The sequence below is a fragment of the Hirundo rustica genome, chromosome 22 (assembly GCF_015227805.2).
Source record: "Hirundo rustica isolate bHirRus1 chromosome 22, bHirRus1.pri.v3, whole genome shotgun sequence".
NCBI lineage: Eukaryota > Metazoa > Chordata > Aves > Passeriformes > Hirundinidae > Hirundo > Hirundo rustica.
The window spans coordinates 6552374-6575109 of record NC_053471.1 but is presented as its reverse complement, the minus strand read 5'-3'; the positions used below and the strand labels follow the sequence as shown (position 1 = coordinate 6575109).

Sequence of the window (22736 nt, the reverse complement as noted above, 5' to 3'; positions counted from 1 at the left end):
TTTTTGAAAGGTGTTTTTAAAGTGCTGTCCCAAGTTTTGCGGGCGATTGGCAAGTTCTTGGCCTGGCTCTGTGTGGGGCACTGGCCTTGCCTCTGTTGCCCCACAGCTGTTTGGCTGCTCCCTGGCAATGCATCACAAATATCAGGCTTTTTAATCTTCAGCAGCAGCTTTAGATGCTTAAAATAGATTAGAACTGGGGGAAAGAGATGGAAGTTGGGGTTTTGTGGTGGTTGTTGGGGTTTTTTTGTTTGTTTGTTTTTGATTTTGTCTGATACCCAAATTATACCCTGAAGGGCACTTGGGGCTCTTTTCCTGCTGGGTTTTAGAAATGGTTGATGAAAATTAGAAGGAGCATATTCCATTTCCAGAGCAGGGCAAGATGTCCCTAGCTCTACAGAATATCCACAGCCCACTGAAATTTGTCAGCTCTGCTACTGAAAGAAGTGGCCTGAATTCCATTTTGTGTTAAATGAGGCGTTGGGTTGGAGTTATCACAGCCCTGGAGCTGCTCCTGGCAGTAATCCCCATCCTGCTGCTCCTTGTCCTGGTCTTTTTCCCTCTCCCTTGGGATGTGATTTGTCCAGGACAAGGCATCATCCCATGGAAGAGGCAGCTCTGGAACCTGCAGAGCTCTGCAATTCCAGTGCTGTCCTGTCCATGCTGGCCGTGCTGCAGCCCCAGGAAAGTGGGGTTGGCTGGACAATCCTTTCTGTTTAAGGTCCAACCCAAACCAGGCTGGGACTCCGTGATTTTTGAAGCGGTTCAGTAAAACTCTCATGAGATAGCAGCAATTTTTCCTTGGAGAAAAAGTCTCTGGGATCTCAGCGTTCTTAATGGACCGCAATTATTTAATGCTGAGCCCTGAATGCAGCCTCACTGAGCCGGGCTTTGCAAGGCAGATGATAATGGCTGTAATTGCCAAAGGAAGCCTTGCTGGAGCAGGAGCTGCCAGATGCAATGGCACTCTGCTCTAAAAAGGTCACAGGAAAGGGACATTTAAATTAAGTTATAAATTACAATTGAAGAACAATATTTTGATGAGCAAGCCCAGAGATGTCAGAGCTGCAAGATGTAATTCATGGGTTCATTACAGACTGGAGGTGCCTGACAGCTGAGCCATGCCAAAGGAGAATTTATTTGCAGCATCACCCAGACAGAAATGGCAGCTCTGCTCAGAGGCTGCAGGAGGGACTGGAACTGTGTGGGAATGTGCAGCCTTGATGTGAAATCCCTTCCCTGGGACCTGGCTTTCTTTAATAGCAATGTAAGGGAGGCTTTTGGACGTGTGCACATCCAGAATCTTGCTTTCATCCTGTCCGGTGATGCAGAAGTTGCTGTATTTTCTGTTTCAAGGTACATTTGTGGTGGTTCCCTTTCTTGCAGATCAAATCTCACGGTGGTGCCAAATTTGGATGCAGAGTTAATGCTCAAAATGGAGATTCTCTGCTGGCTGGACAGTGATCAGTGTTTATAGAAATACCTGGAGAAGTTCAAGCAGGAGTTGATGAAACCAGAGGCAGTCATCATTGGTTGTTACTTACACATTTGAATCTTGCCCGTAAAGTGCTCAGGAATACTAAATGGCTGAAAGTAAAAAGCAGAAATGAGCCAGACTGGAATGTGTCAATTTAACTCCAGCACTCAGAGAAAACAGTTTTCCTTTCTGCTGCATTATTCTACTCCTGACATTTATAAAACTTTTTTTTTTTTCCATTCCCACCTGCTAAAATTAACATTTTTCAGGAGACTCTCAGCCTGTATCATGTTTTCACAGGGGTCTTCTCTGCTCCGTGGCTCCACTCTCGCATCTGTGCTGCTGGGGTTTGGGATTGTTATTAATGAAATCACTTGCTCAGAAGTTAATTATTACATTATCTGTTGGTGATCTGGGCCAGCCTTGCTGGCCTGTAAACTTTTCATTTTCTGGAGTAGTCGCCTGTCAGACCAGGCTGTTCCTTCTGGGCTTGTCTGGTTTATTTTTCTTGCAGATTGAGCTGCTTGGGCAGTGGGGCTGCCAGGGAAAAACACGTGTTGTCCTTGAGGCAAAATAAAGATGCCCTCCAAGTTACAAAGAGGCTTTGGCATTCCTCGTGCTTTGGGAGGGAGCAGAGAGGGGAGGGAAAGAGCAGCACCGTTCTCCTCAGCACTGTCACGTCTCCGGAGTGAAAAATCTTCTAGGTAGTGGCATGCACAGAAAAGAGGCATTTGCAAGGTGAGCTGGCAAAACAAACAGTGCTTTTTTCTTTGAGATGGATTTGTTCCCACTGCTGGAGTGCAAACAGGGAGGAAAATTAATGTGTGCCCAGCAGAAAAGGCAACATCTTATTTTCATGCCTGTAAGTGGGCATTGCATACCCCGGCAGCCTTAGAACTAAATTTTTTTAAGTTGTTTTTTTTTTTCTTTTCCAGGCAGTTTTGGTGCTTGAGCAGAGCCAGTGAGGGCTGGCAGTGCAGGCTGAGCTCAGAGCAGGGCTCAGCTCAGGGGGGCTGAGCTCGCTGTGCCCCTTCAGCCCAGGTTTGCAGCCACTCCCTGCTGTCCCCAGGTAATTCCCGGGCTGGAAGCAGGAGCTGTGCCCAGGCAGTGCCAGCCGGGGCTGCTGCTGGCCCCGGTGGTGGCCCCATTGCTGGCCCTGCTGCTGGTGGTAGCCCCATTGGTGGCCCCATTGCTGGTGGTGGCCCCATTGCTGGCCCCATTGCTGGCCCCATTGCTGGCCCTGCTGCTGGTGGTGGCCCCATTGCTGGCCCCATTGCTGGTGGTGGCCCCATTGGTGGCCCTGCTGCTGGTGGTGGCCCCATTGCTGGCCCTGCTGCTGGTGGTGGCCCCATTGCTGGCCCCATTGGTGGCCCTGCTGCTGGTGGCACCTCCCAGGGCCAGCCTGGAAGGGGCCCCAGGAAGAACTGAACCTCTGGAAGTCGGAGCGTTGCTGTCTCTGGTTTCCCTGCATCAGTGCATTCCTTGCTGCCCCCAGTGCCTCCCTCAAGGTGCCAAATAAAAGCTCGGAATTAACAGAAAATCTCACTGTGGCTTTGTCTTCTGTCCACCTTCTGTTACTGAGGCGCTCGTTTCACTGCAGAAATCCTGTTTGTATTGTTGTTTTTGTTGGTGGTGAGGAGAAAGAGTTCTGGCTGCCGGCTGAGGAGCATTTCTGTTTGTTCCAAAAACACTGCAGGTAACAGCAGAGGTCTGTGCCCAGGAGTGACCTGGTATTTTTAGAAGTACTTTTTTTTTTTTTTTCCTTTAAAGTTCCCCTAAGTATTCAAAACTAATGGATGCCCCAGTAACTTGGTGGAGGGGGAAGAGCACCTTCAGCAGTTCAGATCTGTTCCTGCTGACGACAGGAGATTTGAGCCACTTTGTGTGAAGTATAACCCACCCTGTATTAATTTTTATTTTATCGTGGCTGACATCACATTGAGCCCTGGGAGCAGAAGGGAGCAGTGTGACTTTGGTTTAAACATTACCTGGGACAGGTTTAGGAAGGAAGGGGGAACCCTGCTTGGTTTAATGCTGCTTCTTCTCCTGATAAAACCTCAGTTCCCCTTCAGGTTGTTTAAATTCCACTTCATACATCAACAGTAAAAATAATTAAGCAGAGAATATCTCATGTGACTCCCTGTAGTGGGGTTTTTTTTTTTTTTTTTCCTCCAATATCAGATCACTGCTAATTCCTTTGAATGATCTATTTGTCTTCTTTATTTTTCAGCTACATGAAAGTAACTACGATGCTGGAAAAGCCCTGCAGCGCTTGGTGAAGAAACCTGTGCCAAAGCTGATTGAGAAGTGTTGGACTGAAGATGAAGTGGTAGGAAATGATTTATCTCCTCCAGCCTTTATGGTTCACGTTGCTGCTCCTTGCCTTTTTATCTTGTTGTTTTTTTCCTAAAGAGGTTATCTTTATGAGCAAGGAGAGGGTGGGTGTGTAAATAAAAACACACGTGCATGGGTATATAAATGAAAATACAGGGGTTTATAAATGAAAAAATCTGATCCAGTGCATAGCAGAATTGCTCATGGAAAAGTGCAGGAGAAGAGGAGAATATTTTGGCTGATTTTTTTTTTTTTTTTTTTTTTTTGCCTTGAGTGGGTCAATTTTTAAGCTGGCTAATTGGTGAAGCGTTTAAAGAAGTAAACAAAAATAAAAATGTCATCTTGTTAAGCTACTAATAAGGCTGGCATTGGTGTTAGAAAATAGAACTGATTAATGGAGGAAACTTTCATGTTCTCTTAGTGGTTTTAATTATTCAGGCAATGGCTGGAGAGGTTTCTTGAGCTGCGTGTTCTCCGCGTGGCTTTCAGGGAGTTGTGGCAGTGCCTGACGTGTGCTCTGCTCTCCTCATTTCAGCCTTGCTGCAGGAGCTGGAGGGGGCCTGGGCCAGCCCAGAGCCGTCCTGGGGCAGGTTCCAGGCCCAACAAAGAACCTTTGTGGCTGCCTGGAGCCAGGGAGGGAGGGAGGGAAGGAGGATGGATGCAGCCTGGCAGCGACACCAGGGCAGGGGCAGAGCCTGGGACACCCCCTCCTGATCACTCTGCACTTTTCTTGTCCCAAAAGGAGCTTTGTGTAGGGACTGACTGCTGCAGCAAGTCCTTGGAGTGCTCTGCCCCGTGTTTGCTCACTCTGGGTTGAGATGCTGCAGCCTGAGCTCTCTGCACACACCCAGGGGTAAATCCTGCCAGCACCTCTCTCTCCCTCCCTCCCTCTCTCCCTGTGTTGCTTTCTTCCCCTCTCCTCATTTTTTTCCATCAGCTGCCCTGAGCTGTGAGTGCTGGAGCTGCTGCACTCAGGGGTTTTGATGATCCACCCATGTTAAATGAGAGAGAATTGAGCCTCACTGATGGAAAAAACTAAAAGTTTATTGAAAAGTGAAGCATTACTGCAGAAGTGCAGCCTGTGAGCACAGAGTAATGATCACTGACTCTATAAATCATTGTCAGCCCCAGCTCATTTTATCATATTTGTTCTTGTTCTGCTCCATCCAAGTTTCCAGAAACATTTGGCAGCCCTCCAGCCTGGGCAGAGCCAAAGATCAAACTGTGCTCGTATTTATAGACAGCAAAGCTCCACCTGCACAGCCTCAGAGCCTCTTGGTCCCTGCAGCTGGGAGCCAGCTCCAGCCTGAAGCAGCTGTGCTGCACTTCAGAGCTTTTTGGAGCCTTGCAGGGGAAGTTTCCTTAGTGCAGGCCCTGGGAAACTGAGGGGAGCTCTGATGCACAGGGTGCCAGAGCTGCACAGGAACTCTACAGTGAAGTGTTGGTCAGAAAATACGCAGGTGTCAAACCCTAATTCTGGCCAAGACAATGAAATTGTGGTGACAGCATTAACTCTGTGTGTCCCCTGCATCTCAGGGAGGCACGGGATGGAGCCTCCAGTGGTGTGGGTGACAATCCCAGAGGGAGTTCTGGGGGAAATGGAGAGCCAGGTGCAATCCCTGGCCTTACCTGGGCTAGACTAGTAATTAATCTCCTCTTGCAGCCCAGCAGGTGTGGCTTACTTAAATTTAAAGACTTAAATTTAAGTTTTGCAGTTGGATAGATAAGCAGATCCCAGACCTGATACAGAGCTTTGGTCAGTTAACCATAATAGTAACAATAATAACAATAATAATAGTACCACCACATTTAAAACTTTTTTTTGTGGACTCTGAGCTGCCCAAAGACAAAACCTTTGTTTTCCATTAGAACAGCTCTGGTGCCTGTGTCCAGACTGTGAGGTAGGAGCTGCTCGCCAACATCAGACCTGATTAAAACAGGGGATGGGAGTTGTGTTATTTTTCCTGCTGCTGAGGTGGTTGCAGATGTTTAGATGGAATTAAACAGAGGATAAAATTGGCCACTGATTGAGTTACGTGAGGGCTGTGTAAATATGGAGGCTGGGGTTTGTTGTCTCCCTCGTGTCCCTGAACCTGTGGCTATTTTTAAAGGGTTTTTTTGTCCCAGTATGTAAATTCAGAGGCACAGAGTGAGAGCCAGCCTTGCACCCTGCGTGTGAGAGCAGCTCCAGCACCTCCTGCACTGGAGTGTGCAGCTCTGAGCAGCTGTTTCCTGTTTGTGAAGGCTCCTTCCCCACCTGACAGCATCAATTTCCAGCAGAGATTTGATGGGCAGGGCTTGGTTTCTCTTGTAATGCTCACAAATTCACTTCTGTGAGCAAGTTGCAGCAATTGTCACGTTTAATGCCTGACTGAGGCCCGTTCTGAGTGCACAGCACCTCGTGCTGGGGGGCTGCAGTTTCCATGGAAAGCAGGATGGAGCAGGGGGATTATCTGGGGAGAAGCCAGGAGCAAAGCTGTCTTGGTTTGATACAACTCGTGCCTCCTGCGGGTTTAATCTCCACTCAGAACCAGCCCAGGATGTCAGAGCAGTGAGTTCTGCTCTGCACCTCGTGGTCACCTCAAAAAATGCCCCTTAAGTCTTTGGGATTTCGGGTTCAGGCAGTCAGAAATCCCCCCAGGGAGGGAATGGTGCTGGTCTGTTCTTCTCCTCCAGAGCCGCTGTGGGAGCGGAGTTTGGGACCGTGGCAGGAGTGTGACAGTGCCTCTGCTTCCTCTGCTGCTGCCCTGATGATGGAGCCAGTCCTTTCCACACATCCCAAATCTGGAGCCAGGATCATGAACTCCTTGAGCTGAGGTTCAACTGAGCATCACCATTCCCTGCTGGGTTCCAGTGGGAACCCAGGACAAGCTGTCCTTGGAAGATTTCCACGTGTCTTGGGACAGAACCTGCGCTGTGAAATGGCTTTTATACCTCAGTGATGCTCAGAACAGTTCTGAGCCTGCACTTGCTCCAGGTCCAGGAATGAGCTCCCATTTGGATCAATAATCTATCAAAGAGCTGTGATTTATGCAGGGTACAGTGATCATCCCTAGTTTTGGTAACCTGATGGAGAGGTTTTCTGTTCTGGAGTGCTTCCTGTGCTGGAAATGTGGAAGGAGAGGAGCTGGTTCTGGCTGCTCCTCACCCACCAACCCCGGTTCCACCTCACATTTTTATCTCTTCATTCAGAATGTGCTTTTTCTTCTGTCTTTATCAAAAGTTCTGACGAAATCAATAGGGCTCGCAGGAGAGAGAAATCGGAATCACAACTAAAGGAACCTCCAGTTTATTAGGTTTTTAATTAAACATGATGAACACATTTTAAATACCACAAAGGCCTGGGGCTGAGCTGCATCTAATCGAAACAGATTAAGTCACCCGTCCACACTCGGGTAGTTATTAATTCTGTTTATTTATGCATGCTTGCTACAGGCAGAGTTTGCTGCTGCTCTGCTGCAGTTTATTGCACAGGGATGCTCTCCTGCATGGAGCTGTGCTCCTCATTAGCATTCAGATGTTGATTATGAAGAGCTGGTGAGGCTTAATGGCAGCACCTTTGGAACTTGGGGCCGTGTCTTCCAGAGTTAAAGGAGATCTGGGTGAAGCAGAACCTGGACATTCTTTATTGGGCAGTTCCTCCCTTTCCCTCTACACTTTGTCCCATCCATGTGAAATTCTCTAAGGGAAGTTGCCAAGTGTTCCTTGGGAAGATTCTTTCACCGTGTGCATCTCTGTGCAGAGCTGTCAGTGCCACCCCCTGACATCCCTGATAACTGCCTTTTATCTTGAAATATTCTGCCTTTTAAATATTTTACATCGCTCTTGATGTCGAGTAGTTGAGGTAAACAACCTCCATTCAAGCAACCTCCTCAATTTATGTGCAGGGGTAGTTAATCCTGGCAGGTGCTAAATCTTAATTGGCCGTGTACATCGATTTACAAGTTCATAAATTTTAAAATATCCACACCTGGCTTCAGCTTGAACACGTTCATCATAAAACACAAGTGGAGATCCTTGTGCCAGAAAGGACAAGCCAGAGCAAACTCCTTTCCTGATACGTTTGCGAGTGTTTGTAATCCAGCGTGGCAGGTCAAGGAGTTACTTACGCAAAACCCACAGACTTATTTGCTTGGCTTCTTTGCCTGGAATCATCCTCAAATGCCTCATCCACCCTTTTTGGAGTGTGTGCTCATGAAAACATTGTTCTCATGTTCTCCGTTGAAACCAGGGCTCTTCTGATATGCTGGGAGACAGAGCTGCTTACCGGGGCAAAAATACCATGAATTTTATTTATTGTTTATGTGGCAGCTATAGAAAATGGAATTCAGAGCCAGATTGAAACAGAGCCTCTGGAATGGTCAAGTGGAAAAAAATCATAAAAGGGGTATTGGGAAAGCTGAGCAGCATTGCAGGGCTGACTCCTGAAGTGGGCTTGGAAGGTGAAAACGCCAGTTACTGCTCAGTCTCATTGTTCTACCCACAAAAAATAAACATTGCAGCTTCCCAGTGGAGTGACAGATCCACCAAATGAACGTTTGCTGGAATTCAGTGATCCAGCCACGTCTGCAAGTGTGATAATCCGTAACAATTGAAACTTAGCTGAGCACTGAGATAAAAACCCACCAAACTCAGATTGCCGTGGCCCTGTAGGACCTGTGTGTTAAGAATAAATAAGATTTTAGCTTAAGCAGGTGTGGGAAGGTCTTGTCTGTGTCTTATCCTAAGAACTCAGAGTGGAAAAGAACCATCAGCCCTCCCAGTCAAAAGTGACCAGTGAAGGATGAAATTATTCTGCTTGGGGGAAAAAGTTGTTATTTAAAGGTTGCATAAAATTATAGTTACTGAGTAGCTGGCAGGCTTACAAAATGCTGAGGTGCAGTACAGCTGGAAAATACAAGGTTTATTACAGCTCAAAAAGGGGAATTTGGTTTAAACACAGGTTCCTCGATGAAAGATAACAATCTTTTGTTTGTGATTAACTTGCATCAGTCTTTGATCCAAGCCCTTGTTGAAAGATCAATACTGCACATACAGCACCGAGTTTATTGTCAAGTCCTTTTGGAAATAAGGCAGTGAATTAAAAATCAATTATACGTGCAGAAAAGTTTGTGTAGGGCAATCAATTCTGTCCTTTTAGTTTGCCAAAAGATTCCATTGTTTAACCAGCTGTGAAAAGGAATGAATTTTAAAAGCCTCCAGCAAATGAGGGAGCCCAAAGGGGCGGGGGGAGAGATTAAAAAAAAAAATTATTTCAGCATTTCATGTTCAGCACAGGCTCTTCAGGGATAAATCTATAAATCCTGTCAGTGACCTTGGCCTCAGAGTGGGCGATTTCGCTGCTTTCCCTGATGTTGATCTCTGCCCAGCTGCCAGAGAAGCTGCTGTTTCCTTAACAGTATCATTCTGGGGTTTGTTGAACTGCCATGTGCTCCTCTCTGCCTGCACGTGGAATGTTTTTATCTGTTAAGCACTCACCCCAAACCACCAGCACAGCTCCTTGCCCTGGCGGGGAGCCACGGCTCCGGAGCTGATTCTGTGCGGGACAGGAGAGAAACTCCAAACAGCTCCAGCACAAACCACACCATCCTGAGGTGCCTTCGGGGGCTGCTGCTTTGTTGTGCAGCGCTGGGGCTGCACTCCCCACGCCCCCTGAGCTCCCTGCTGCCGAGGGGAAGGGTTGTGCTGCTCCGAGGATGAGCAAACACGCAGAGTTGATGGCCAGAACCGCGGTTTGCGTCTCATTTTCCAGGGCATCTTAAGGATGGAGCTGGCTCGCACTTGTGGCGCTCTCCACCACCCCTGCGTGTGCATTTCCAGCCGGGAATGGGTGCTGGGGGAGGTGAGGGATTGCCTTTGTCCCCCCGGAGGGCAGAGGGGTGGTTTTATCAGCAGAGAGCCCACGGAGCTGCGGCTCCTCGGCAGCAGGGTCCCTTTGGTGTCCGTGGGTCTGTCCCACCCGTGGGCACAGCTGGAGCTGAGCCTGTGCTGGACACAGAACAGCCCCAGGTTCTGCCTGGACCCTCTGCTGGTGTCTGCCAGGGTCACAGCTCCTGCTGCACCACCCTGACCTTTCATCCAGATTTTATCTGCTCAGGGATCCGGAATCTGGGTTAAATATAACCTCCTGCTGTATCCTGTTCTGCTCCAAAAGGAAACTGAGTCATGACATTCTGAGAGCAGCTGGGGACTGCAGGGATCATCACAATTGAGGATTTTGTGAGCTTCGTGCTTTTGGCACGGCAAGAGACCCGAGGGAGGGATTGTAACTCACCTCTGGTGCTTGTGGTGAAAGTGCAATTGGAATATAGTAATGAATAATGAAGTGCTTTGATATTTTCTGTTTGCAGTGTATGACAGAAATCTGCAGCTTCTTTCCAAGCGATTTTGGCTTAGCCCAGGTTGATATAGGTAAAAGTGTCTCCTTTTCAAATGCTTAAGTTGGAATTACACTTTATGAAACTGATGAAATCCATCCAGGAATTGATTACTTGACATGGCAAATGTCTGTTTTATTTTGGAGGAGTTGTTTGCTGTCTAAATGGCAATTTGCTGTTCCTAGCAAGATTGCTTTACAAACACAAAACCCCCAACCCCTAAAACAAAGCGAGTGCAGACAGATGACAGCATTGTCTGCAACTTGACAAGATGATATTTGATTTTTGAATGTTTTTTTCCCTGCTAGTTTGGGTCTCTCTCTGAGTCTTGACTTTGATTCTTTGTTTGCGCACAGAGGCTGACAGCCCCAAAGCCCCAAACTTCCACTGGGTTCTCTGTGTTCCGCCCAACAGCTGAGCTGGGAATTATTTAGTCTGGCCCAGTGGCCATTGCAGCAGCAAATGACAAAATGCTCTTCAAATGGGTGTAGTGACATAATTCCTGTTGAAGAAATGTTGATTACTGTCACAATGTGGATGCTCTGTGTGCTTTAGTGCTCAGGGCTTATCTTTCTTGCACAACATTAGCAGTATGAATGCCAAAATACACCTCATTTGCAAGTGCTGTTTGCATGATAAATTTTATTTTTCTAATCTCCCCTATCAACAGCACCAATTTTTTTTTTAATCTTTCCGATGACATAAAAATGCATTTTAATGAAGCAAATTATCGAGCTTTGTCTCTTCTGAGTACGAGCGGGGCGGCCACATTCAATTAGGCTGAAAAATGATCATTTGTTCTATTACAGGCTGTAACAGAGCGAGTGCAAAACCGTGATCCATCACCAGTTGCTGAGCTTTATGTTACTTAAATCACTTGCCATCCTGTCAGGGGCTCGGAATCCTCCACGGGAGCCATTATTTAATTTAAGTTTGTAAAGGTGTCACTTGTTTGATAATAGGCTGCTTCCGTAGTAGATGAATAGGGACTAAATATTCATCATTTTCTGCATCCATCCCAGATCCCTAATGAGTTCCAAGGGATAGCAGTGCCAGCAGAGCTGATGGTGGTGTGCCGTGGAAGGAATTGGGCAGCAGTGAGGATTTGAGCCAGGGGAAAGTGCTCAGCCTGCAGTGGGGAAGGGCACTGGAAGGCTCCCCAGGGAACGGGCAGGGCCCGAGGCACAGGGAGGGGTTGCTGGGGTGCTCCGGGCAGGGGTGAGGGTTGGATCCATGCTCCAGCTCGGGATGTCCCAGGATCCTGGGAATCCTGCTGGAGCTGGACAAGCTTGCCTTGGGAGCCTGGCCCACGCTCCTCCAGAGCCAGCGTGAGGGGTCTCGAATGGGCCGCAGGGAAGCTCCGATTTGGGGGTGGAAATGGAAGGAAGGAAGCTGGGGTCCATCCCTGGCCACCGAGGAGCTTCTCTCTGAGGCTGTGGAGCAGCTCCTGGGGCGCCGAGGGTGCTGTGCCGGCTGCCCTCTGCCTGTCCCACACGTGCTGCTCCCTGCCCAGGAGGCTGCCCTGAGAACCTGCCGCTCCCTGCCCGCTCTTGTTTCTGTGCTTCGTGCCCCGTGGCTGTGACACGTTTGTGTGGAGGCTCCGTGGTTGTGCTCCAGCTTTTACGCCTCTGGTACCTCCCCTGCTCGCCCCGTGCCTGTTCCACCGTGGGTTTCCCTGTCCCTTTGTTCTTCCCTCCTCCCCCCAGCCCTCTCCCTCATCCCTCAGATTTATATGGCTTTTAGGCTGCGTGGGGAGATTGATCAGCCAGGCCTCATGCATTTAGAGGGGCTGATAAATGGCACGGCAGCGCATTCCCCTCCGCTGCTCTGGAATAACTCCAGCGCTCGAATCAAACATCCCATTTGCCACAAATTGGGGAAGGCAAAGAGGGCACCTCTGGTTTATTAGGGTGCATATTTCATTTATCTGTTATGGGAGGTGTTGTCCAGTTCTACGTGTCTGGGGAGGTAATTCCAGTCTCGGCACCACCTCCCCCCTGCCCCTCTTCCCTGATATCCGCCTTCAAGGTTTCCTTTCCAGCCTTCACCTTTGTTACAGCTGCGCTCCTGCCTTTCATTTTCAATTCTTTAATCATTTCCTCTCTTATTTGTGGTCCCTTTTTCACTACTGGCCCCATTCTCCCCCTCAATGAGGATGTGTCCCTCAGCCTGGAATTTGATTTTGTCATCACCAGGATTTCTTCCACCCAGATTTGCATGCTCAGGTGTGTCTTCACTCCACTGCAGCCAGTGGAGTGAGAGGAATTAAATTCCTCTGAGAGGAATTTAGGGAGTTTCCAGAGGTTGTTTGGCGTCATTTTGGCAAGGGTCAAAAACTGGAATTTGTATTTGAGTGCCTGAATTCCAGCCTGGGCACTGCTGCAGTCCCAGCCCCTCTGTTAATGATTTACCTGGGAAGGCACCTACAGAAATACTGCCTCTGAGAGGGATCATTTCCATTTTGTCTCATTTTTCTTGGATTTGTTCATTGCTCCAAAGTCTGAGGGCTCTTGAAGTGCTTTTATTTGTTTCCTTCTGCTATTTGCATAAAAATCCCTGTGTGATGGCAGAAACTGTCTCCAGAATAATTGACAATAATGGTTGAAATCCCAGTGGAACAACATTTCTGTAGTAGGGAGCTTCCACTGGAAATGCTGTGTTTGAGCCTTGAAGGATCACACAAGATATTTCAGGGAGTCCTTGAAAAGGAACATGTCCAGCTCTTCCTTTTTACTTCTTGTTCTTCGGTTTTGACATACAAGAAAGCTTTTTGTATATTAGCATTTTAACAGCAGTTAAATAACAGCCAGGAATTAATCTCTTTGTGTACAGAAAAGGCAATCTGAAGTATAATCAAAAGCTTTCTGTTGTCTCTTGTCAGCAGCACATTGTTTTGCCTTTCTGGGTCACAAATGTGCCAGACCTTTGTTCTGTTTAACTCTTAAAAGGCACCTTTAAAAAATGATTTATGTGAAATACACACTCAGACCGTTTTAGCTTTGTTTGCAACAGGGAGGAACTGCCGATTGCAGGAGGCAGAGAATGTTGGATAAACAGAAAGCTCTCCTTTGTCAGCGAGGGCAGGCCCGGGACTTGTTGCTCCCTTTGGAAGATCCTCCCGCCCTCACCAGCGTGCAGTGCCCCTGGTTTGGAAAGGGAATGCCTCCTCTCCCCTCTCTTCTTCTCGGGGAGGAGAGGGAACTGCAAAGTGAGCGGCCTTCCAGCCAGGTCCATCTGTGCTGCCTCTTCATCCCCCTGCTGAAAGGTGGGACCCTTCGCACGTCGTGGAAGTGACGTTACCAGGGCTGCTAATCCCGGAATAATCCAGGAAGTGTTCTGCCGAGAGGCCAGGCTGTTTATCCAACACCCCTCAGAGCTGCAGGAGAGCACACTCAGCTTTCCTCCGCTGCTGCTGCGGCTTTAACACGCAGGCAGGGCTTGATCCCAGCATCAGCTGCTCTGCTCCGCGGGCTGCTGGCTGATTTTATCTCTTTCAGGGGATCACGGTTCTGCTGCCACACTGTGGGATCGCTGTGGGATCTGCGGGATTGCTGGGTGATCTCTGGGATTGCTGTGGGATCTCTGTGGGATCACTGGGTGATCTGTGGGATCACTGTGGGATCGCTGGGTTATCCGTGGGATCACTGTGGGATCGCTGGGTGATCTGTGGGATCGCTGGGTGATCTCTGGGATTGCTGTGGGATCTCTGTGGGATCACTGGGTTATCTGTGGCATCACTGTGGGATCGCTGGGTTATCCGTGGGATCACTGGGATTGCTGGGTTATCTGTGGGATCACTGTGGGATCGCTGGGTTATCAGTGGGATCACTGTGGGATCGCTGTGGGATCGCTGGGTTATCTGTGGGATCGCTGTGGGATCACTGTGGGATCACTGGGTGATCTGTGGGATCACTGTGGGATCGCTGGGTTATCCGTGGGATCACTGTGGGATCACTGTGGGATCGCTGGGTGATCTGTGGGATCGCTGGGTGATCTCTGGGATTGCTGTGGGATCACTGTGGGATCACTGCCTCCCCACAGCTTGGCAGCAGTCAGGAAGGGGGCAGGGAGCGTTTGTTCCTCACAGAAGCCTTTGGAGTTGGATTTTAGCGTCGTGCCGAGCAGGGGCGGGCAGGGCCAGGGGCCAGGCTGTTGGTGCAGCCCCTTGGCCGTTTGTCAGCAGCTCCCAGACATCCATCTGTCCATCCCTGCCTCCCTCCCTGCATCCGTCCCTGCATCCCTCTGCACAGGTTGCCTGGCAACCCGGGAGCCTCCGGAGCAGGTCGGGGATGATTTATCGGCGGGGCCGGGCAGGGACCCCGGAGCTTTTAACGGGAACCGAGGCCTTGGGAGCGTTTGATCCGGGATGTGCAGTGACAGCACCCAGAGCCGATAATCAGGGTGCAGTTAGAGCAAGCAGAAAGGCTCCTCGTTCAGACAGGATTGATTTTTATTTTATTTTATTTTTAATTTATTATTTTTGGGGTTTTTTTGCTGTTTGGTTTTTCCCATCGGGACTCCCCCGCAGACACAGGCAGAGCGCAGAAAGGGAATCAAAGCTTTGCCTGGTGCTTCGGGTGAACCTGTAATCTTTCTCTTTATAAAAATAGCTCTGGTAAAAATCCTGATGGGAAAATACAGCTGGGGTCAGCACAAAAGGTTAGCAACACCCTGACAGCTCCAGGCCCGGGGTGAAGGAAGAGCTGAATTCTCCTGCAGCCCTGGAAATGTCTGAGCGCTGTTGTGTCACCTTCAATATCATGTTGCCTTTCATGCAGACTCCTGCATTGATCCCTGGCATTAAACAGAGCGGGGGAAGAGGAGTTTTGTAGACTGGCATTAAGGTGGTGGTGCCTGCTGTGGTCACAAGGAGAGCTCTCACCCCCTTGAAACATCACCTTCAGTAAAACAAACGGGAGGAAACTGGGGCAGCCTTTGGGTCGAGCCCCTCAGTTCAGCTCCTTCTGCTGGCTGGAGCCCTTTTCCCAGCCTAGCTCTGAGGAGGGGTGGGCAATCCCTGCAAAGCGTGTTGACAAGAGCGTTTGTGTGTGTCTGAGGAGGCAGAGAGGAGAAAAAGGATGATGAATCCACTCTGACCTCCTGAATGGCAATATAAATACTTTATTGAAAATTCTAAATAAATGTGTTTGTAACCAGTAATCCTGCTCTGCATGCAATCTCATTTAGCCAACTGGGTATGCAAATGTGCTATTAATGTGTTTGCATCCAGTATAAATACACAAATCTAATCTGTTTATATATGTCATTTACACACAGCTGTGCTCACGCTCACTTAATACCAATATTTCCAGCCAGCGAGAGGTACCATGGGAGCTCCATTGTTCCCGACAAAAGCAGCTCCATGGAAGGGGGGTCATTATCATCCAGGATCTTTTGGCATTCCCTCCAGGGAGGCTGGGAATGGCTCTGTCTGTGGCTGCTGTGGGTACTCAGAGCTCAGGCTGGGAGGTGCAAAGCTTTGGGTTCAATCCCCCGCACTTGGGGCAGCCTCTCCCTTTTCAGTGGAATTTTTCAGGAAGACAAAGCGACGCAGTTGGGAGAGAGAGCAAATTGCTGGGCACCTTGAAGGCTTTCAGCTGATCTATTCCTTGTCGGTTTGTTTAGAGAGGACACTTGATCTCCGGGGCAGATGGCCTGGGGAGTGTAAGGTTTGTGTCACGTGTGGGTGACCAGGGCTGCACTCTGCCCAGGGGCTTTGAATTTCCAGTGGCCACATCCATGCCTGGTGATACAGAGTGGGATCGAATGAGCACCACCAAAATATTTCGGTTTTCCGTGTCTTTGGTTGAGAGAACTGGGTGAAAACGTGCTTTTATTTTCAAGTATCTCTAAATGTGCTGCACGCTGAACAGAAGTTTTGCAGCTTGTGAAGATCGAGAAGTAAAGATGCTTTCATATATTTAGTGTTTATCTGCTGTTAACTATGAAAACCCCATAAATTTTCCTACCATATTTATTATAAAACTTTAACATGCATATAAGATATGGAAGGTGGTGACAACTTCCATTGGCATCAGCCTAGAAAACCTTGGGCCTTTCCAGACATGCACTAAACCTATTGCTTTCATAATAGCAAAATCTCCCATTTTGTTTGCTTAGAATTAAGGAAAAGGTTGAGAGAAGAACTTGCTGTTCTTTGACATAGGCTAAAGCAGTGATTTGATTTTTTTATTAGAAAGGTTGAGAAATAAAATCCTTGTTTCCTGGATTGAGAAAGATCAGAAGAGGCCCCTGTGTGTTTGTAAAATGTTTAGCATTACACAATGCTCTTCACTCATTAACCAGGTGGAAATTATAGGGAGGGAATGAAACAGCACATGGAATTTCTTAGAGAAAGTAAATTAGATCTTAACTTGATTGCAGCGCCACGTCAGAAGAGATACGTTGGTAGCAGTGATGAATTTGCAGGTTCATCAGTTGTGCTGCCTTCCTGAAGGTTTCAGTCGGAAATCTCCCTTTGGAGATTGATGAAACAGCTCGGTGGTTGTTTTTGCAGTGGATGTTGTGGGTGCACGCTCTCAGCACCAGGTTTATTTGGGGTTTTTGAGGTAGAGGAGCACACGGGGAGCTGAGCTCAGCTCCCCGTGACAGCCGGGGTGCAGGGTTTGCAGCAGTTCCTGCTGCCAGGCTGTAATCTGGGGATAATGGAAACCCTGACGCACGAGCTCAGCACTGGCACTGCCAGCCCCGTGACAAACGTGCCAGCTGAGCTCTGTCAGGCACAGCAGAATGGCTTTGTGTATCTTGTCAGGAGATTTGTTGCTCGGGATAAAATATGGGACCTGCAAGTAACACACAGGCAAACATTTACATGCTTGTTCCTTGTTCTCCCTGGGTTATTTATAGCTCCCTGTGTACACGCAGGATGCTGCAGCATCTAATGCATTTCATCAAATTATCAAATGGTATTAGGAGGCCTCGTGCTGGGGCTGGTCAATAGCCATGGAAACCACTCCATAAAACAGAACCCTGTCTGTCAGCGCCGGCCGCCCCACAAGCTGTGGGATTTCCTAAAGCTGCTTCTCAGCGTTCATTACCCACAGCACTTTTTTAATTGTGGCACAGTTTGTCTTCAGTGAGCAGCACAAACAATAATGCTGACAGAATCCTGTCATAAGCAATCTTTTAAAGTTAAACAGAAGTGGTAGAATTGAAATGCTTGTCCTAAAAATCCTAATGATGTACTTAAAAAATGTAAAAAATGAAACCATTGTGCTCCAGAGCCACTTGCACTTCTTACCCAGGCTTATCCATAGGTCTGAGCCTCGTTGTTCCCCCAGCCCTGTGTCTGAGGCTATTTTAGCTCGGCAGCTGTCGCTCTCAGAGGCCTCCTGTGAGCAGTGCAGCATCTCCTGCAGCACTGACACACGGATGTGGAATTTGGTGCATGTCATCTGTGCAGGGGAGAGCAAATTCAATCAGTGCCAGGCAGTCTGCTTTGTGAGACACCGGGGAGCAACAGGTCACCTCTGATTTGGTGTGCTACTGTTTTGTTCTGTTCTGTTTAAAGCCATTTTGAGGTCTCTGTTGGGTTTGGCTTGGAGAAAACGAGTAGCTGTTCTTGCTGCGGGGAGAATGGGGCATGATGCCTGAATTAATGGAAGACTAGAATAGGAAGGGGAATCTGAAAGTGGTTTTTAAAAAATACTGTTAAGCTTTAGAATTTCTGTCTGAGTTTCTGAAATGATTGTTTGTCTGCTTTGTTGTTATTTGTATAAGAAGTGTCTCTCTCTTGCCTTTCTAAGAGGCACAAAGCTCCTTTAGAGTTGGGTATCTCACAGTGCCTCAGTGGCCCAGGGACAGTTCTGTATGACCTCAATAAAGGTGGCAGCAGAACTGACCAGAAGGATTGACTTCATTCCTACTCTGAAATTTGGAACAGCATTCCAAGGTCCCTCTAATATTCTGTTACTCAGATGGGCTCTGTGCTAGGCCTGCATTTCCAGTAGGGACTTCTGACATCCCATGGGGTCAAAGGAAAACAGTTTGTCATAGGTTTTATTAGTAGAGCCAAATCACAATACAAACCAAATATAACACAGTTTGGTTAAAAAGAGTCTTAAAAACCAAATTGAATGGTTCCCTAAGAATTGAAGTGCTCCATAGTAAGTTTGGGGCAGAGTAAGGAATAGGAATTGGGTGTTCTCATTTTGTCCATGGACCAGATCGAGCTCTCCTGTTTCCCTGAGCTGTTGCAGCTCTGGTTTCTCCTTATTCCCTACAGCGTTTTCGGTCAGCCTTTGCTGTGTGTGCTGTGAGGGGATGCTGCAGAGGCAGCATCCCCCTGAAGCAGCCCAGGAGGCAGCGATGGCAGAGCAGGGACTGAGGGCATCCTGCAGTTCCCTTTGCAGTGCCTGCCTTTCGAGGTTTCTGCATTTAGCTGCTTTCCATCCTTTGTGAATTCCTGCAGAGGGGAATTGCACTGCTCTTTGGGATGTTGGGAGCAGTGTTGGGGTGTGTTTGTCATTGCTGCTGCCACCTTTTCTTGCCCAGAGCACCAGCCAGAGGTTTGTGGTGCCAGGGGAGTGATCCACCCACCCCAGCATAATGAGAATTCCTTGGGAAATTCTTCACCTGGTAAAAATGAGTATATGTACTCTGTGGGCACTCTGGATCCTGCTCTGCAGGTACTTGGGTGACTTCTGCCTGTGTCTGGGGGCTGGTACCTTGCTCTCAGTAAAATTTCCCGTGTTTGGGAGCTCAGGCACCCCTTAAACGCTTAAACCCCGGGTGCTGTGTTGGCTGGTTTGGAAGGAGCAGGTGGGTATGAGTAAATCACACTCTGGAAGGGACTGAAATCTCCAAGCCTTTACAACCAGTGGTTAATTCTCATCTCCGTGCCCCCGGGCACGTTCTTGGCGAACTCTGCAGTCTTGCTGGTTTTGAGGGTCAGGGTTAGGTGAGGATAACCTGCTGTGGGAGCAAACCTGAGGATCCTGAGCTGGAGGTTCCAAAGAGGCTCTTCCTTCTCGTCCAGGGAGCTGCTGAGGTGCCGAGAGCACCCTTGGAGCAGTGAATTTACCTTTTTGGGGGTCCTCGTGCCCTTCCCAACATGGAAAGCTTCTGATCACTGCCTACCTCCTTCCAGCAGATGTTTGCAAAAAGATACAATCCAAAATACGTGAAGCTGACTAGAGGCTCGTTTCTCTTTAGGGAACTATAAAATCTCATCTCCCTCCCTTCCCTGGAATAGTAGGGCCCATGTACTCAGCATCCATTATCCTTTTTGCAGACAGAATTTATTTACTTATTGTTTATACCTGTGCACAGTGTTTATAGGAAAGGAAAAGGCCTTTTATTTTTTTGCTTGTTTCTTTTTAGGAAATTAGGAATTCTCATTTCCCTCCTTTCCCTGGAATAGTAGGGCCCACATACTCAACATCCCCCTATCGGTTTTGCAGGCAGAAATTTGTTATTTGCCCGTAGTTTATACCTGTGTACGGGTGTCGATAGGAAAGGAAAAGCCTTTTTTATTCTGGCGTTCATGGGAAAGGAAGAAATCCTTCTGTAGAACATCCCTTCCAGAGAGAGGCACGTTGTTTAGCCTTAAACCTCCCGGTGCTGGGGATGTGTCGGGGGCCGTGAGGGGGTCGCGGGCAGGGCCTGAGAGGCCGAGGGTACCGAGGGAAGGGGCCGGGAGAGGCCGAGGACGAGCAGGAGAGAGGAGGGGAGAGGACGAGCAGGAGAGAGGAGGGAGCGGTGCCGGCGGCCGGGGCTGCTCGGCGCTGCGAGCTGCTGAGGGGCAGCGCCGGGGGCCGGGGCCGGGCGGCGGCGGGGCCGGAGCCGCCGGGGGCGGTGTCGGGGCCGAGCCCGGCGGGCGGAGGAGGCGGCGGCGGGGCCGGGGCCGGGCCCGGGCCCGCGGCTGAGGGGGGCCGGCGATCCAGGCCGCCTTTTGCGGCGCGCCCCGCGGAGCCGCCCGCCCAGCCCCGCCGCCATCACACGCTGGGCGCCGCCGCCTCCGCCCGGGCCCTGCGCGGCTGCTCCGGGGCTCGGCTCCGCTCGGCCCCGCTCCCTGCCCGGCCCCGGCCCGCTGCGAGCCCCGCCGAGGAACGCGGGGGCTGCCAGCCTTTAACCCCTGCGGCACCTGCCCGGCGCCCCGAGGCCGGCGCTGCGCATTGCCCGGCCCCGAGCGGCTCCGGCGGCGCCGGCTCCGGCAGCGCTTCGGCGGAGCTGCGAACGCTGGAAGTTGGACGTGCGGAAGGGGATGCGGTTGGGATTTTTCGGTGTTTCCCGAGCCCTTTCCCCCGTTCGGAGCCGTGTAGGTGCGTTCGCTTCCCCGGCAGAGCTCGGGCTGCCGGCGCCGCTCGGCTCCGCTGCCGATTCGCAGCAGCCGTTTGGGGGATTTTTTTAATCTTTTTTTTTTTTTTTTTTTTTTTTTTTTTTACTTCTTTTTTTCTGCTGCTGACACGCTGTTTTTGTTATCTTTTATCACAGAAACGGTTTATTAAGGGGTTGAGGCAGTACGGCAAGAACTTCTTCAGAATCCGAAAGGAGTTGCTTCCCAATAAGGAGACCGTAAGTACATTTCGACTTTATGTAATTCGCTTTTCCTCTCGCTGCTTCGCTGTTTGATCTTGCGAAACTCTTCCCTTTTTACCCCGAATTCTCCTCAGATGAACGGAAGAGAAATCCAGAGCCAGTCGAGGCAGCTGCTGATTTTTAGTGCAGTTTTTAGGTCTTGGGGTATGAAAGATGTTACATAAAATAATCGTCATGGCTGGACGGAGGCACTGAGCCGGGGTGAAGTGTATTTATGGAGACCGAATCTAATTTTAAATCCTGACATTATGACGAGATAATACATTTTGTGTCACCCAGTCGGGCTCGAGTGGCATCGGGTAATTAAAGAAAATCTAAACCAAAAGAACATCTGATGGAATCGGGCAGCCCGAGCCTGCGACCCGCACGGAGCCAGGCTGGGCTTAACTCTTCCCCTTCCCTGGAACTCGTGTGCGGGGATGGATCCGTGATCTCTGAACTTCCCAGGGTTATGTAACCCTGTCATTCCACCCAAAATCCCACCGGGGCTCCGGGGCCACGGGCAGGGGCGGCTGGGGGACTCCTGAAGGGGAGACGGGGGCTGGGACGCCTTGGGAACCCGGTGACTTTTCCATCTGTCCTAAAAGAGCCTCGCTTTCTGTCCTGCAGGTGTCCTTTAACTGCGGGGAGCCTTTGGGAAAGTGCTTTCCTTTTTGTTCTGGGTTTAGAAGGGAGGCAGCTCCATGAAAATGGAGTTGGACTATTTTCTAGCACTGTATTAGTGATGTGGAAAACACTGATTTAAAGCATCACCGAGTGTTTAGACTTCTGTAGGTGTGGGGTCTGGTTGTGCACTGGGGAAGAGCATTGCTGTACTCATATTTAAAAACTTCTCAGATTCTGTAGGATGATTCCATTCTCCTCCGGGAGGCTCTTGTGAGACAGTGCTGTGATAACACAAATCTTTGGGTGGTAAATAGTAACACTGTGTGTCAAAAAGGAAGGGGAGGATGAGACAATGACATGTTCACTCATTCTGGTGAGAAAGGAAACTCAAATTACTGCTCAAGTGTTGGTGGACTGGAGGATTCTGTTGGATTTTGAGGCGTGGAGGCCCAGTGCTGGAAAGGTGACAGCTGGGAAGGAATGCTGGAATAACATGGATCTTATCAGCACCTGACAAACCTCGCATATATCATGCCTTTCCTCTTTCCTTCAGAAAACCTCCCGGAATGGATGTAGAACAAATCAGTGTTTGCTTTTAGAGGTGAATTCTGCTGATGGTAAAGTTGTTGAGGGGTGAAAGTCCTCTTCTGAGTCTGAATTACAGCAGCTCTGAAGTATATTGTGTTTTTATAAATTGAAATTTATATTTTAAATATGAAATGTGGGAGGTTCGGGGGGTTTTTTTGTGATGGAGGGAAGGAAAAAAAAAAACCCTGAAAAGTGGAGAGTTGGGGGCAGGTGCCTGACCCTGTTTGTGCCACTTAACTTCTTACGCTGGAGCTTGGGTATTGGGCTTAGGGTTTTTGTAAAAGTTTTGCAAGTGGTGTTAAGCCTCGCACAAGGTCTGTTTTTTCAAGTGTTATATTTTTGTTTCATTAGGTCTAATTTTTTACTACAGAGAAGACTAAATATTAAGTCTGAGCTGTGGGAAGGATCATGTTGATGGGTTTGGGCTCAGGGTTTTTTTTTAGCCCGCTGTGGTAACTGATCTACAAATAACCTTTGACCTACACGGGGTTGTTTATAATCTCCGCTTCCTATTTTTGCCCACAGGCCTCACTTCTGCTTTCTTTAATTCCCAATCTTTTTCAGCCCAATTTTACAGCTGTTTTGCTATAGGAAGACATTGCAGGATAAAGACTGCAGTAAATATTTGACTGTCCACTTCTGCTTCTGTTCCTTAGAGTGGAATAATGAATAATGTAAATGACAAGGCTGTGGATTAATTTGTCTGGGTTTTTTCATTGCCAGAATAATTTCAGATACTTTGCCTGCCATTTTTCTGTTGCAGTTTGAAGTCACCCTGTAGCAATTCCAGAAACACC

At 48.9% G+C, this 22736-nt stretch overlaps 1 protein-coding gene across 7 annotated transcripts in view; it reads left to right on the top strand.

Annotated features, from left to right (window-relative positions):
• The window catches only part of RERE (arginine-glutamic acid dipeptide repeats), a 172269-nt gene that overhangs the window by 111017 nt on the left and 38516 nt on the right, over nucleotides 1–22736 (top strand). For all 7 annotated transcript variants that reach the window (XM_040084804.2, XM_058423346.1, XM_058423345.1 and 4 more), the window contains 2 exons: nucleotides 3705–3803; nucleotides 20641–20721. In XM_040084804.2, coding sequence (XP_039940738.1) covers nucleotides 3705–3803; nucleotides 20641–20721 — 180 coding nt within the window. The remainder of the gene's footprint in view (nucleotides 1–3704; nucleotides 3804–20640; nucleotides 20722–22736) is intronic.